Source organism: Panthera uncia, chromosome F2, assembly GCF_023721935.1.
Source record: "Panthera uncia isolate 11264 chromosome F2, Puncia_PCG_1.0, whole genome shotgun sequence".
In the NCBI taxonomy this organism is placed as follows: domain Eukaryota; kingdom Metazoa; phylum Chordata; class Mammalia; order Carnivora; family Felidae; genus Panthera; species Panthera uncia.
The window spans coordinates 4,572,858-4,587,383 of NC_064812.1; the positions used below are offsets into that span (position 1 = coordinate 4,572,858).

The 14,526-nt window shown below is 51.5% G+C and overlaps 1 protein-coding gene across 1 annotated transcript in view; it reads left to right on the forward strand.

Annotated features, from left to right (window-relative positions):
- Nucleotides 1-14,526, forward strand: part of COL22A1 (collagen type XXII alpha 1 chain) — a 237,546-nt gene that overhangs the window by 124,096 nt on the left and 98,924 nt on the right. The window contains exons 24-30 of the mRNA XM_049632862.1: nucleotides 353-406; nucleotides 2,527-2,580; nucleotides 3,524-3,577; nucleotides 7,154-7,198; nucleotides 8,425-8,487; nucleotides 8,906-8,959; nucleotides 12,309-12,350. Coding sequence (XP_049488819.1) covers nucleotides 353-406; nucleotides 2,527-2,580; nucleotides 3,524-3,577; nucleotides 7,154-7,198; nucleotides 8,425-8,487; nucleotides 8,906-8,959; nucleotides 12,309-12,350 — 366 coding nt within the window. The remainder of the gene's footprint in view (nucleotides 1-352; nucleotides 407-2,526; nucleotides 2,581-3,523; nucleotides 3,578-7,153; nucleotides 7,199-8,424; nucleotides 8,488-8,905; nucleotides 8,960-12,308; nucleotides 12,351-14,526) is intronic.

Below are 14,526 nucleotides of genomic sequence, written 5' to 3' on the forward strand. Positions count from 1 at the left end.
GGTAGACACAGGTCAACACGCTCCCCACACACACTTGCTGTGCAGCAGGGAAAATGCCCCTGTAGGCGGAGGGTGGGGGTGGGGCCGGCCCAGCAACCAGCGAGGCCTTTCCACCCCTCCCACCTGGTAAGAGCCAATGTGGTGGCTTCTGACTGCAGGCCAGACACGGTGTAACGATTGTGTGTTTCACGATGGCCCGCACTAAGGATGCTCAGATGCCCTGAAGTCCATGCAGCCTTGTTCATCCTTATCAGAGCCAGGCGCCTGGGGCCCGGCCAGGAGAGGCACTGGGGAAAGGCTCTGATGCTCCAGAGAGGCCAGACTAACCATTCCCATGTGGTTCCCTTCTCAGGGTTTACCTGGAGAGATCGGCTTCCCAGGAAAACCTGGGCATCCCGGGCAGGTGGTGAGTTCCCCAGGGTCGTCCCTGCCCCCACGCTTCCCTGGATTCCATTGGTCTATGCTGGGATGGCTGGGTGCCTCCAGGTCTGCTGGCCAGTTGCTGCGCCCTTTCCTCCCCTGGCCCCTTCCTGCTGTGGTGCCTTCCACGAACTCAGTCTCCTGGGATTGCGGCCCCAGGGTCTCCCAGCCAGGGTACAGATTGGGGCTCCCTCTCCCCAGGCCACCACCTTTCTTCTCATTACCTGGAGGCTCCTGAAGGCTGTTTAAAGTGACTTCTTGTCCCTAAGAGATACCTGCCGGGGGGAACATAAATAAAGACAGTGGCTGAACGCTTCCTGTCCTCATCCTGACTGCCCTTCCTCACTCCCAAACTCAGAAGATCCTGGGGATCTGGAGGCTCCCTCCTGCCTTTTAAGCCCTGAGGATGGGGCTCAGAAACCTTAACATCTTCACTCCTGTAACGGGTGTGTCATTAAAGCTGGGTGTATCTCCTAGTTCTGGCCCTGAGCTCCTCAGCGCCCCGTGGTAGGTGTGGCCTGTGAGCCTGTGACACCTTGTGACAGCACGATCATCCTCATAGACCCGTAGAGGACCCTCAGGGAGGCCTCAGCTCCACTGGAAGGGATTTCCTTACAAGTAGTTCTCTCTCTCTCTCTCTCGTGGGCCGGTGGGTGGGGAAGCCAGCAGAACCCACAGCCCTGGAGGGGTTCTGAATCAGACCGCGTAGCACCCGGCGGCAGTGCCCCTTGGACCTTTGGCAGGTCCGTCGGTGGCTGTGGATGGAGCTCCCCCAGGCAGCAGGGACCGTGATGGCTGGGATGTCCGTGTTCTCAGCTCTGCTGAATCCCCTAGGATGTGGGCCGTCCATGCAGGGGTGTGATGCACACTCGGGGGTGAACTGATCCACACCTAGAACACCTGCTCCGTTGCAGTGTGACCGGCAAACATTCACGAACACACAGTTAATGGCAGCGTCACCAGTAGACTTTTTCCTCACGTGGCGGTGTCCCCTGAAAGCTCAAATACGTTAACAATCACACCTGATCTAATGGGTTCGTCAAAAAGTATGTGTGTTGGTGTGAACGTTCAGAGGAGGGGAGAGAGTCGTAAGCAGGGGAAAAAGTATTTGAAGGCATGTAGGGTGTCGAGGGGGGAGGTTATGGCCACTGAGAGTTTGGGGTGCTACTTCTGGATTCAGTGTTTGCTCCTCAGTGAGCTCATACTTCCACGGAGGCCAGGTGAGCTCCCCTCCTGCCCTTCCAAGGGCCTTGACTCCTGCGACCCCTGCTCTGGGGAGGCGGGGCTGCCCTCCCAATAGGCTGCCAGCCCAGACTAGAGATGCCAGGAAATAGGGGAATCTTAATTTGGGTGTCAGGAGACCTCTTGGTGGAATAATGACCAGGTTTCCTAAAATAATAATCATTTTTGAATAGCACTTACAGCTGTCAAAGTAATGACATGTAAAATGTCATCTTGAGGGGAAAGGATTTCCCTCTGTCATGGGGGTGTGTGTGTACCTGGCCCGCCACTCAAGGCTCAAGGAAAATCAGAAGAGCAAACAACTCTTAAATAGCAGAAGGCGGAGCCAGGCAGCGGGGCGTTAAAAGCCCACGTGTCCCCATCACCAGGGCGGGGCCTGGAGTCCACCCCTCAGCCCTTGGGACTCTTTGTCCCTGTGCCTGTAACACCAGCTGTCCTGTCGGACAGGATGGGGGAGGAGGCAGCCTGTAGGGAGGAGAGGACACAGAGCCCCTCAGTGTGGCCCTTAGAAAGCATAAGGCAGACTTGGTGAGTGCCAGGCCGGGAGACTGGGAAGGGGGGACATGTTGGTGGAGATTTCCCAGAGAGAGAGGGAAGCAGAAAGCAGAGGTAGTGAAGGACCGTCGGCCCCCTCTCGCCCACCACGCACGTCCAGAGTGGCCGGACCCCGGATGCTGGCCAGAGGGTGAGGGCCGTCTCCCTCATCAGGCGAGTGTAGGCCAGCCTGGCCCCACAGAGACGGCGGCACACTGGCAAGAGAGCCCCCCTGAGGAGGCGGGGTGGCCCCCAGTGGCTGGCCAAGAGCCACTCGGTGCATTCTCCTGAAACATGTGTCTTATTTTGCTCTTTTTCACTCTTGACCAGGGCCCACCTGGAAAGGACGGGCAGAAGGGAGCCCCAGGCCTGCCGGGACCCGAGGTTGGTGTGCACGGGGGTGGCCGGAGTTTGGGGCCCAAAACGCAGGAGGAAAGGGATGTTGGATTGCTGGTAAATTCTAAAATACACCGATGGCTTGGGGCCTGGATCAGGACTCGGGAATGTTGGGGTTCACCAGGTCAGACGTGGGAAAGTCCTTCACTTCTGCTTAGGTGACTGAGCCAGACAGAAGCATGTGGAAGCCTCGGGCTTTCCCACGAACGTGTTCGGAATACGTCTGTGTTGGCGGGGAGGGACAAGGTTGGGATACTCGTAACCTAAGAGACTTTAATTTTAAAAATATTCTGGTGCGGCTCATCATGGTAGGAACATTAGGAAAAGAGTCAGAGGTTAATATCATAAATTTGGGAAGCAAGTCCCCCGTTCGCACGCTGCAGGTGAACAGTTACGAGAGCACAGCATGAATATTTGCGCCAGCGAATTTGATTCCTTCCCACCAAACACACGTAGGCTCAGCACGTATGCCCGTAACCATCCGCGAAATGCGGCCTTTCGATATCACGGGAGCATCCTTCATCCTTTTCAATAAGTACCTTACAACCTCCACTTTTTCCTGACCAAATACAGAATAAGCATGCATTTAACTTCATTCCATGGGTATTTCACGTAAATATTCTCCGTCTTTCTCCCTTGGTTTTCACGACGGACGAAAGGGCTAACCGATGATCTTGCAGTCTCAGAATCGCTCATGTGACCTCTTCCGTGCTCCCAAGTCTCTCAGTGAGAGAAAAGCACAGTTTTCTACCCAGTTATGTTTCTGTAAAAACAAACCCAAAGCAGAGGCCTGGAATGTGGAATCTGAGAGGTTGTACAAGCTGCCACCCCAGTACGAGTGGTTCTCCTCCTGAACCAGACGGTGACTAGCACTGAGTGTGTCCCCCGAGCCTGGCCCTCTCCTGCCAACTTCTCTCTGCATTCCTTACAGGGGCAGCCAGGAGAGAGAGGGGAAGACGGTCTGCCTGGAAACCCCGGCCCCAGGGTATGGACCCCGCCTCCTCCCCGCCAGTGGGCTCTTCGGAATGGGGTGTTTAGGCTGTGTGTGAACCACAGTTGACGGTGTGAGTGGTCTGGCAGTTGGGGTCTGGTGGCCCCCTGGGCTCGGGCCCCACAGGGACAGACACAGGCAGCGGGAATGACCACACCACACCTAGGACAGAGGGAGGAGGGCCAAGTGGGTTCCTAGGGGGACCTGTAGCTGAGGGGTCTCAAGGAGAGCTGTGGCCTTAAGAAGAACTCATCACTGTCCAGCTCACCTGGCAGTGAGGAACAAGAGGGGCTTCTCTCTGTCTGTCTGTCTGTCTGTCTGTCTGTCTCCCTCCTCCCCCCTCTCCTCCTCCCGGGGCTCTGGTGTCCCTCCAGAGCTCCCTAAAGCCTAGCCCCTACTCCTGGCTGATGCGGTCTGTGGCATCCAGTCCCCACCTCCCACCCTCGCCCCCTGCTCCATGGTTCTTGCATGTCGGGGTCTGTGGGGGAGGCAGAGGCCACTTCCCGTGTCTTTGGACAGGGCACCTCCTGTAGGAATGGGGACCCCAGGTGCTGCGTTTGGATGGCTGGCCCTTGGAGCCCCACCTCTTGGGCTAGAGTCTCCTTTTGTCTCGAGGACCAAAGCTCAACATCTCAGATTTGGCCTGGGCTCTGAATGCAGTGAGCACAGACCATGTGGCATGTGTGTGTGTGTGTGTGTGTGTGTGTGTGTGTGTGTGTGTGTGTGAGATATGTGTCAGTGTGTGTATGTGGGGTGCATGTGTAGTGTGCAGGTGCAGGTACTTTGGCTCTAGGGGAGTCTGTAGAGACAAGAGATTGCCCCGGGCACTGCCCCTGCCCCTCCCACCTGCACTTCGCTGGGCTATGAGCTAGTTGAGGGCAGCAACTGTGACTGGGTCTTTGTCCCCTTTGCTCGCCCGTTCCCAGCTAGGGTCAGGCATTTGGCAGGTGCTCAGTAAGGGTTTTCTGCATGGAGGATGGAGGTCACCTCAGCCCAGCAAGAGCACAGGAGTGGCCCGGACTCTACAGCTGCCCTCTGGAAGGCAGGACCCCGATCACCCTGCTGGCCGGGGAAGGTGTTCTTGGGCCAGATGCGGGGCCCCTGGCGTTGCTTTGCTTTTTCATAAAGTGGCCGTTCTCTAGAAGACCAAAAGAAGCCAGAGGAGAAAAAGCAGGTTAGAAAGCACCTGGCTACGTCAAACATACCCACGTGCTCAGATGTGGACAGAACCTCCTGAGGTCCACCAGGAAACCTCCTGTTGTCTGGATTCCAGACTCCAAGGACTCCACCCTCATGCCCCTGTGAGCTGTCCTGTTACCACTCACAAGACGGTACTCCTTCGTACTTTAAGAAGCAACGTTTGCATTTAAACAATGTGCTTGCAACAATTCCCCAAATCCCTGAAATATCATAAGTCATCTGCTGCGTTGTGTCCATGCACGCCCCGAGGTGGCTGTGTGGGGTGAATGTCATGGTCTTAAAAACACCTTTTGGTGTTTGGCTGAAATTCTACCCTTTTCCAGAAAGGACTTAAAACGCTTGCACAGGTTTGCTGGCTTGACCTGGCAGATCGTGTGCTGTGAACCATACTTCAGTGTTGTGTTTTCCCAACTTTGTAAATCGGTGAGCCCTCCCGAGCTTACACGTGTGAATTCCCACACTCTGTCCACTGGGCTTCAGATGCAGTCTCTCCCCTGTGCACGCGGGTCCCCAGAAGGTGGCCATCGATCACATCACGGGAAGTGCTGGGATGAGCTCAGAGAGGCGCCTTCAGGGACTTCTGTGGTCTCTCTGCCTGCGTGTTTTTGGTTTCTCGTGGTCACTAACTGGAAGATTCAAACAGCCAGGCCTACTGCGCCAGCTCACGTGTTGGTTTTGCACAATTTCTAGTGCAAAATGTTTAAAACACTTCTCTGGGAAGTTCAAAACTATGAATGTGTGCAGTTTTCGTACTTTCTACAACGTCCTGGGTAGCCTCAGAGAGGATCTGGCCTGGGGTCTTGTTAACTTTATTTTGACAAAATGCCAACCGAAGATTAAAATCTTCCAAGGAGATTACGGATAAGTGGTGGACGGCGGGCTCATGCGTCTGTCAGGGGACGGCCCTGGCTTGCAGGATCGACCTTTCGGGTTCACGTCAAGAATTCAAGATGCTGCCCAGTCCTCCGTCCATTGTGCCTTTGACTTCGAGCTCACGGCACGGATTCAGGAAGCGCTTCCAAAGCTCTTGAAGACGTCTTGTAAGCAAACCCAGACCCTCAGTGCCTTCCTCGGCATGTGAGAAGCAATTCCCACAGCGAGGATGTTGCCGTCCTGGTAGATTTAAAGTGAACGTTTGAGTGGCAGGTATTTGCACAATCTCGGGCAGCGCGGTTCTCGCTGATGGTGCCTGTAAACACCGGGAAGTCGGGGGATGGGAGCGTGGGGAGAGTTTCTCTGTGCCGACTCCAGTGTGAGTTCCCCTGCTGGCACCAGACCTTCCGCATCAGGTATTGCTGTGTTGTTTAATGCTGAACAGTGTTTTGGGTTACTTTTTTCTTTTTCTTACCCTCTTCTCTGAGACGAGGGGATGGTGGAGGTCTTCCCTACCAACTGAGTCTGGCGTAGCTGCAGGGGAGACCATGATGGGCACGGAAATCCACTCATTCATTCATTCATGTGCCCGTTCACTTATCAGAAAACCACGTTTCCTTATGGAAATCTACGCCGATAGCATAATGGGTGTCAGAAATTGTCCAGAGTGGTTCTCAAGACGCATTGTCGGTTAGAAATTACAGTCCCTCCCCACCAGCACACACACGCACAGATTTGAGTCAGTGATTTATAGGGAAACACAGCATCTGGATGCATTGGGATCAGGGAACAGTCCCCTCTGGGCCTGTGGCTCCTTCTTCAACCCACCGCAAAATGCTAATTAGGAACCTAATGGCTGAGGACTAAACGTCATCCCATCTGCTGGAACCAGTGTGTAACTGTTTGGAGGGCTGCTTTCTGGTTTACCAGAATTTCACCCAAGACTTGGTTTTATTGTAACCCAGCATGGGAGCTGGCAAAGAAAGCTCTGACCCACCTCCAACCCTGGGGCTGCCTGTCTGAATGGCAACCACAAGACAGTGGTGAGCATGGACGTGTTCATCAACGGCTTCTCCCTCATTGCTGGACCCAGCGTGGGGCCTGGGCTCCCCTACAGTTAGCACAGCTCAGAGCTGGACGGACCTATGAGTCCCTGATTTTGGCCCCTCATTGTTCTGAACTGTAGGCTTTTCGATTCAGGATGAATGGGTTCACCTGTGTAAACTCTGTCGGGACGATCCGAGATTCTAGCAGGGGTTCTCTCTGGGGGAAGTGAAAGACGTTATGAGGGAGTGTGGAAGGCCTCCCTCCGGAGAGGCCGGGCGCTTGGGTTTCCACAGCCTGCGCGGCTGCATAGAGCGCGGGCCGTAACCCTGCTATGCGCGTGCCTGAGAATCCAGAGATGCTGCTGTGAACGTGTGGGGCCAGCGGGGGAATGACCACCATCTCTGCAAATGTCTGTGGGACGTGACGGCGTGTCTGTTATTCTGTCTCCAGGGTGAAGTTGGGGAGCAGGGCCTGGCAGGCCGACCTGGAGACAAGGTCTGTTTTTTCTTTCTTTCTTTCTTTCTTTCTTTCTTTCTTTCTTTTCTTTCTTTCTTTCTTTCTTTTCTTTCTTTTCTTTCTCTTTCTTCCTTCCTCCTTCCTTCATTCCTTCCTTCCTTCCTTCCCTTCCTTCCCTTCCTTCCTTTCTTTCTCTTTCTTTTTTTCTTCCTTCTTTCCTTCCTTCCTTTCCTTTCCTTCTCTTTCCTTCTCTTCCTCCTTCCTTCCTTCCTTTCTTTCTTCCTTCCTTCTTTCCTTCCTTCCTACCTTTCCTTCCCTTCCTCCTTTCTTCCTTCCTTCCTTTCTTTCTTTTTTTCTTCCTTCCTTCTTTCCTTCATTCCTTCCTTCCTTCCCTTCCCTTCCCTTCCTTTCTTCCCTTCCTTTTCTTTCTTTCTTTCTTTCTTTCTTTCTTTCTTTCTTCTTCCTTCCTTTCTTTTTTCACTTTCTTCCTTTTCTTCCCTTCCTTCCCTTCCTCCCTTTTCTTTCTTTCTTTCTTTCTTTCTTTCTTTCTTTCTTTTTCCTTCTCTTTCTTCCTTTTCTTCCCTTCCTTCCCTTCCTTTTTTCTTTCTTTCTTTCATTCTTTCTTTCTTTCATTCTTTCTTTCTTTTTCCTTCTCTTTCTTGTTTTTCTTCTCTTTCTTCCCTTCTTTCTTTCTCATTCATTGATTCATTCATTCCATTCTTCAGTCAATGCATTCTCTCATTGTGATGCCCTAGGCTTGTATCAGTTCCCTCTGGGGGCTCACTTCCTTCATCTCACGCATTCATTTATTTACCCAATGATTATCAGCATGTCCTATGCATCCATCACTGTGTTGGGCTCGCAGCCATCAACCAAGAGCAATGACCAGGTGCAGTGAGTGGTGATATGCAGGTGTGCGTGGGAGGGCAGGAGGGAGGCCCCTCACTCACACTTGGGGAATGTCGGGAAAGATGACAAGGAGGTGTCATTGTGTCAGAGTCCTAAAGGACAAGGAGGAGGAGGAAACACCCAGACAGGTGTAATGGGTTCCTGGTGATGAAATGGGCTGAAGTGAGAAAAAGCTTGGAGACACCCCAGCGAGCAGATTCTCTAGAACCACTCTGCTTTCCGTGTCGTCCCCACTGAGCCACAGTCTTTGGGGACAGGAGAGCAGCGAGGGGAGAGCACCATCTTGTGCATGGCCTGGCGCACAGGGGAGCCTCAATGAGCATTGAGTGAACAGAGGTGCCATGTTTTTTCCACAGGGAGAGGCAGGTGTCCCTGGTGCTCCAGGATTTCCAGGCGTGCGGGGACAGAAAGGAGAGCAGGTAAGTGATGAACCTCTCCTGTGCCCCTGCAAAGCTGCCCCCTCTGGAGTTCAGTCCCTGGAGCAGTGGGTGGTCTTGGCTGGGGCTTGGGGGTGTTTCCCCAGGTTTATGGAAGAGAGAAGGTAGGGGACCAAGCTTCTCTGGTGTGTCACCTGTGGCAAAGGGACAGGGACTGAGAGATCTATCCGCAAAGGGTGGACCATCTTCAGATGGAATTGATGGGAACAGGGCGGGACGTCATGACAGGTGCCTCGCCCCTAATGACAGCCAGCCGCCCAAGTTGGGCCTCACCTTGGCGTTTACTGGTAAGGCAAGAGCAGGTCAAGAAAAAAGGGATTTTGCCCAAGGTCCGCTTGCTCTTATGGGGAAAAGGCAGGTGCTGAGATCTGGTGTTTCCCAATTTCATCTTTCACCACAGGGCGAGAAAGGGGAGCTGGGCCTCCCAGGCCTGAAAGGTGACCCAGGCAAAAAGGTAGGAGCTGCTGCTGGCCTCCTGGTCCTCAGTGACCCGAGTCGCCCAGCCTTCCTCGTGAGCATGTGTGTGGTGCCTGCCGTGTGGTGGAGAGGGCGCGTGTCTCTGAGACAAAGCGGGATCTGGCTTGCAACCTGGTGGTGCCTTGTCTGACCTCTCTGTGCCTCGGCATGCTGGCTGGACACGCTCCGCTAACCCTTCCTCGGAGGGGAGGGCTGCTGGGAAGCGTGACTCCTGTCCTGTGTGTGAAGTGAGGTGCCGTGGACTCGATGGGGACCACCCGACGGGGGTCGTGTTACCAACAGCTGCCCAGATGAGGAAGCTGAGGCACTGCAAAGTGGCCACATCGCTCTCCCAGTGGTGTGTGAACAGAGCATGTTGCTGTCAATCCCCAAGCCCCGGCAGCTGGTCAGATCGGCGTCCTGGCTCCTTGCAGGGCAGAGCCTCTGGACGGCCTGGCCTGTGGGCGCCTGAGCAACACCCACGGGGGCTTGTGTCCCCCCTTCTCCCGCACAGTGGTCCCCCCTGCCGTGTTCCCTCTGTTTCCCGTTCTCGGTCCGCCTGTCCTTTCTTGGCTCCCAGAGGGGCCTCCCACCCGCTTCCCTCTTGGGCTGGAGGCTGAGAGCTGTACTCTAAACAGGCCTGCCATCTAGAAACGGGCAGGGCGTCATGCTGTCAGTTTTTCCAGAATCGCAGTTTTCATTTGCGAAACTCATTTCCAGGATGCAAAGGACTCAGTGAGACCATAAAGCTCCTTTTATTGCTTTCGCAGAACAGTCAGGCCCGTGGCAGAATCACATTCACGCGTCCAGAAAATCCGGACTCTCTTTTTCTCCAGAGAAATAGGTGGTGATGATAATTCTGGTCGAAAATCCAAAACAAGACATTAAAGCGACACTGTCCCCATCTGACTGTTTCTTGCACGTCACTGCCTCTGCTTGCCAGTCCGTTCCTGGCCACCATCCACGACGTGCGTTTAAACCCCATGGCATCTGGAAAGTGGGTACAATCATCTCCTTTCTCAGCAAGGGCTGCTGAGGGCTTCACGTTTTCCTGCAGGAGCTGGGATCAGAACCCACCCGTCTAGTTAACTCTGGCGCTCAGGTCTTTCTGCAGCCACGAAGAGGGGCCACGGGGGTCTTCCCTGGCCACCTGCTGTTCCTTCCTCCTCACCTTCCTCCCCTCCCCCAGCGCTGGGGAGGGGCTGGCTGTACCTGAAAGGCAGTCTTTAGGTCCTCTGGGTTGGAGACACGTTTCTCCTCCAGTCCTCTCCTCAGTAATACACACCCACACATTCCCTAGTGTTGACATAAAACGAACAAACCATTTTTTAAAATTTTAAAGAGGAAAACAGTTTTATTCAAGCCCAAGTTAGGACAGCGGCCTGGACACATGATCTTCACCAAGAAGAGAGTGCTCTAGGGGACAGGCGTGCTGCAGGGTTATAGATGGCTTTACAAAAAGGGTTACAAGTTGTCATGACAAAGGACGTTCCAGGGAGTTACAGGCTTTCTCTTGTGGTTTTAGTATGTGCAAAGCTGTATGACTTTAATCTTACCGGAACCAGGGGGGTTTATTGTTTTTCCTACCTTTATGTTTGGAATGCTTTTTTCTGGTTATTGTTATTTTTTAACAAAGCAGATGTATATAATATGTGCTGGGGCAGAAATAGAGCCCATGCTCTGAAGGTATTCTGAGTCATTTTCATGTTGGTAAATGTTAAAGTGTAGCTTCCCTGGGAGCCCGGGGCCCACACAAATGAAACATTGAAAATTTCCTTTATCACTGGGAAACACTCAACTTCTGATTATTTGGACTTTTTCATGTGGGGTACACTGGGTTAAATGAGATTGCTTCTGGAGCACCAGGAAGTCAGTGTCAGGAAAATAACTGGGTCAAATCATGTAATGCAAATAGCACCAAGAAAGTGTTTTTCTTTAAAAACAAAACAACTTCTGGAACTTCAGCGAAGGCAATGCTACTTGGGTTCTGAGCTTAAAACCAGGCTCAGCCATGTGCTGGGTATGACTTCAAGCAGGTGCATGAATGTTATGTGTCATTATCCTTATTTATGAATGAAATGGGCATACCAAAGTGTCTGCATTATAGGCATTTCTATGGAGATTAAATGAGTTAAGGGGTGCCTGGGTGGCTCAGTCGTTAAGCGTCTGACTTCGGCTCAGGTCATGATCTCATGGCTCGTGAGTTCGAGCCCCACATCAGGCTCTGTGCTGACAGCTCAGAGCCTGGAGCCTGCTTCAGATTCTGTGTCTCCCTCTCTCTGCCCCTCCCCAGCTTGTTCTCTCTCTCTCTTTCTCTCTGTCTCAAAACATAAATAAACATTAAAAAAAATTTTTTTTAAAGTTAAAACATGTATAAACATAACCCAGTAACTGGAGTTAAATACCATATAACCATGGAAATAAGACAGAAACAACGTAACTATGTTTACCGTATTATTATTGTTTGCTAAGAGTGGCCTTGTCCCTGCCTAAGCCAGGTTTATTCATTCCTGTGTTCACTAACCACACATGGAAAGCCTGCCACAGTCCTGACCCTGGGCCACTCGGAGCACGTGTGGGCACAGACATCCAAGTCCAGGCATCATGTGACACACGTGGCGTGACAGGCTTTGGGGACCGTGTGCTGTCTGTAGTCCCTCCTGCATGGTGCTGCCCAGTGCCCCTCTCCCCTCAGGTCAAATGTGTGGATTTCCTCCCTACGGGGCCCCTGTAGAAGATGATCTCAGTCAGCCTCCATATGATATGAGCTGAATGTAGTATTATCAGTATATCGCAAAGAGGGAAATAAGCCCAAAGAGGTAAAATGATGTGTAAAGTGGTAGATTGAGGTTTAAAGCTCTGGAGGCTTAACTCCCAGACCTGTGTTGTTTACAGGGATGTAAATGTGTCCCCTCAGCCCCCTGAGAAGAGCCCATCCCCTCCACACGGGCTGGGACAGGGCCCGTGGAGTCTGTAGGGGGCACGTGTCTTTGTGCCCAAGGGCGCACAGTGGGGATGTTTGCTGTCTCGTGGGTTGTGGTGGCAGGAAGCAGCCTGAGTGTCATCAGCAAGAAGATGGACAGTGGATCACTTTATCTCCGCATTCACACTGGAATAGCATCGAGTGATAGGAGTGATCAACAGCTGCCCAGAGTGGCCTGGATAATTCTCAAAACATAAGGTTTTCGTATGTCTGAAATAGTCTCTAATTTGGAGTCTGTCTTTCATGGTAGATACCGCGTGTGTGATTCTGTTGCCTGGGGAAAGGTGTCCCAGGATAAGCAGAGTTCGCTTGAGGATAAATGGTCATTTCTTTTTTTTTTTTTTTTTTTTTTTTTCTCATCCAGGGTGAAGTTGGTCCTGCCGGACCCCCTGGGTTGCCTGGAACGGTAGGTTACACTGCTTCTCATCCTCTCCTTCTTTGAATCCCTAAGGCAGCCCCCCTCCCCCACTCCTCACTTAGTTATAGACATCTTTTTAATAGAGATTGCCTGTTCCTAGGTCTTGCAATCCAGAAATACATAAGCATCTCTAAGAACCACCTTGCACTTACTGATTTATTGCTTTTGTGCAGCAAGCACGGTTACTATTTAGCAGAACACTGGTTAGACACAGACTATGTACCCACCTGTTACATACGGGGAAGTTGAGGTCCAGAGACAAGCAGGGGGAGACTTTGTCCAGAGTAAGACTGCACATGGATATATAACCATGACTCATGATTCCACCCCATGCAGGAATGAGGGCAGGCATCGTGATTGGTGTTGAGTAAGAGCATGGGCTTTGGAGCCAGGAAATAGTGGGCTTGAGTTCCTGAGTCCCCTATCTGCCATCAACCAGCACTGATCTTAGGTATATTGTTTAACTTCAAAGACCTCACCTTCTCGTCTGTTACGAAAAACTACTATACCCAGCTATAGTACATTTCTAGTGAAAACTAACTGAATTAATACAGGGTATGTAGTATAGTTTCTGGTACATAATAAACACTAAATTAAAAATAACTGCCATATGAATATGGGAGCATATTTTGGGTTGGTTTTTTTTTTCCATCTTAATGTTTCTTCCCAGCCTTAGTAGTTTGTGCTTTGATCAGTTGATTTTGGGGAAGTTGAACATGGCTTCAGGGTTGGCCAATTGCTCGATTCCCAAAGTAGGGAACTGTCTAAGTATGGAGGCCAGGAGATGAGAGCCTGAACACCCGGAAATCCCATCTGCAGGATGACAGAAAATCATAGTCTGTGTCGTTTGTGTTAAATCATTACTCCCCTGTTCAGTCTCCCCCCACATGCATGCCTGTCGGAATGAGACTCAGCCATTCCGTAAGGGTGTTAGAAGAATCTCAGAATTATATTTAGAGCCGCAAATGGTCATATAAAACTTTTGTGTGATACTGGAAACATCTGATGTTGGCAGGCATGCAGGGAAATGAGCACTATTGTGTCGTGTGAGGGCAGACTGGTAACACTTGCTTGAGGAGTTACTCAGTATTAACGTATCGTGAAGTGTGTGCTTGTAGCTTAGAAATGCCATTTCCAGGCATCTGTCCCAGAGAAGTGTTTGCACTGTGTGCATTTGAAAAAACGTGTACAGGGACGTACATTGTAGTTTTACTTATAATGAAGTATTATAGGCAACTTAACGTGGCAGAAAATGAAGTAAACCATAGGATATCCATATCCTGGAGTCCTAGTTTATAAAAATACACACACACATGCATGTGCACACACGCGCACACACACGACGTATGTGGCCTTGGGAAGATACTGGCACGCAACAGAGATGTGGTGGAAAACCCAGCATGGGCTCACGGCCCAGCCGGTGGGGCCACTTCCTGAGGCGCACTCACTGGCTGTGGGAGTTCCGTGAAGCAGTTTGCCTGTCTGCCTCCCAGTTTCTTACCCACACTGCAGGGAGAACGGATGATTGATCTCTCCATTACTGTAGGGAATATGTGGCTTTACACGTATATACAAGGACCAATAACCACAGTCCTTTGTTGTTGATATTTGTAGAATTCGTGTGCAAAGTCGTGCATTTTTATACATTCATAATTGTGTAAAAGTACTGAGAAAAACTTGCTACACTGGGAAACGGTGGTTTCTTCTGGAGAAGAGACGGGTATTTGGGGACATAGAGGCTAAGGTTAGGAAACTTGCTTTTATCCTTCTATTTTGAATTCATTGTGTTTTCAGACTAGAATCTGTGATGTTCTTTTGCCCACTCACTTATTTTTCTGAGCACCTGCTGTGAGCCAGGCACTGGTGGTGTTTGGACCCCACAGAGCTTCAGCCTGGTGGGCGACACAGACTCTAGTCCCCTGGTGGCCCTGAAACACGTATATCACAAATTATAGGAAATGCCAGCAGGGGAAAGAACAGGGTGCAGTTAGGGAGAGTAACAAGGGGACCTAATTTATATTTGGTGGAGGGGAAAGGGGGTCTTGGAAGACGAGACGTTGAAAACAGCCCCAAGGATGGGCTGTGGTCAACCGGATAAAGGGAGGATGGGAGTGTGTTCCCAAAGGACAGCAGGTGCAAATGCCCTGTGGCTGGAGAAGCCATG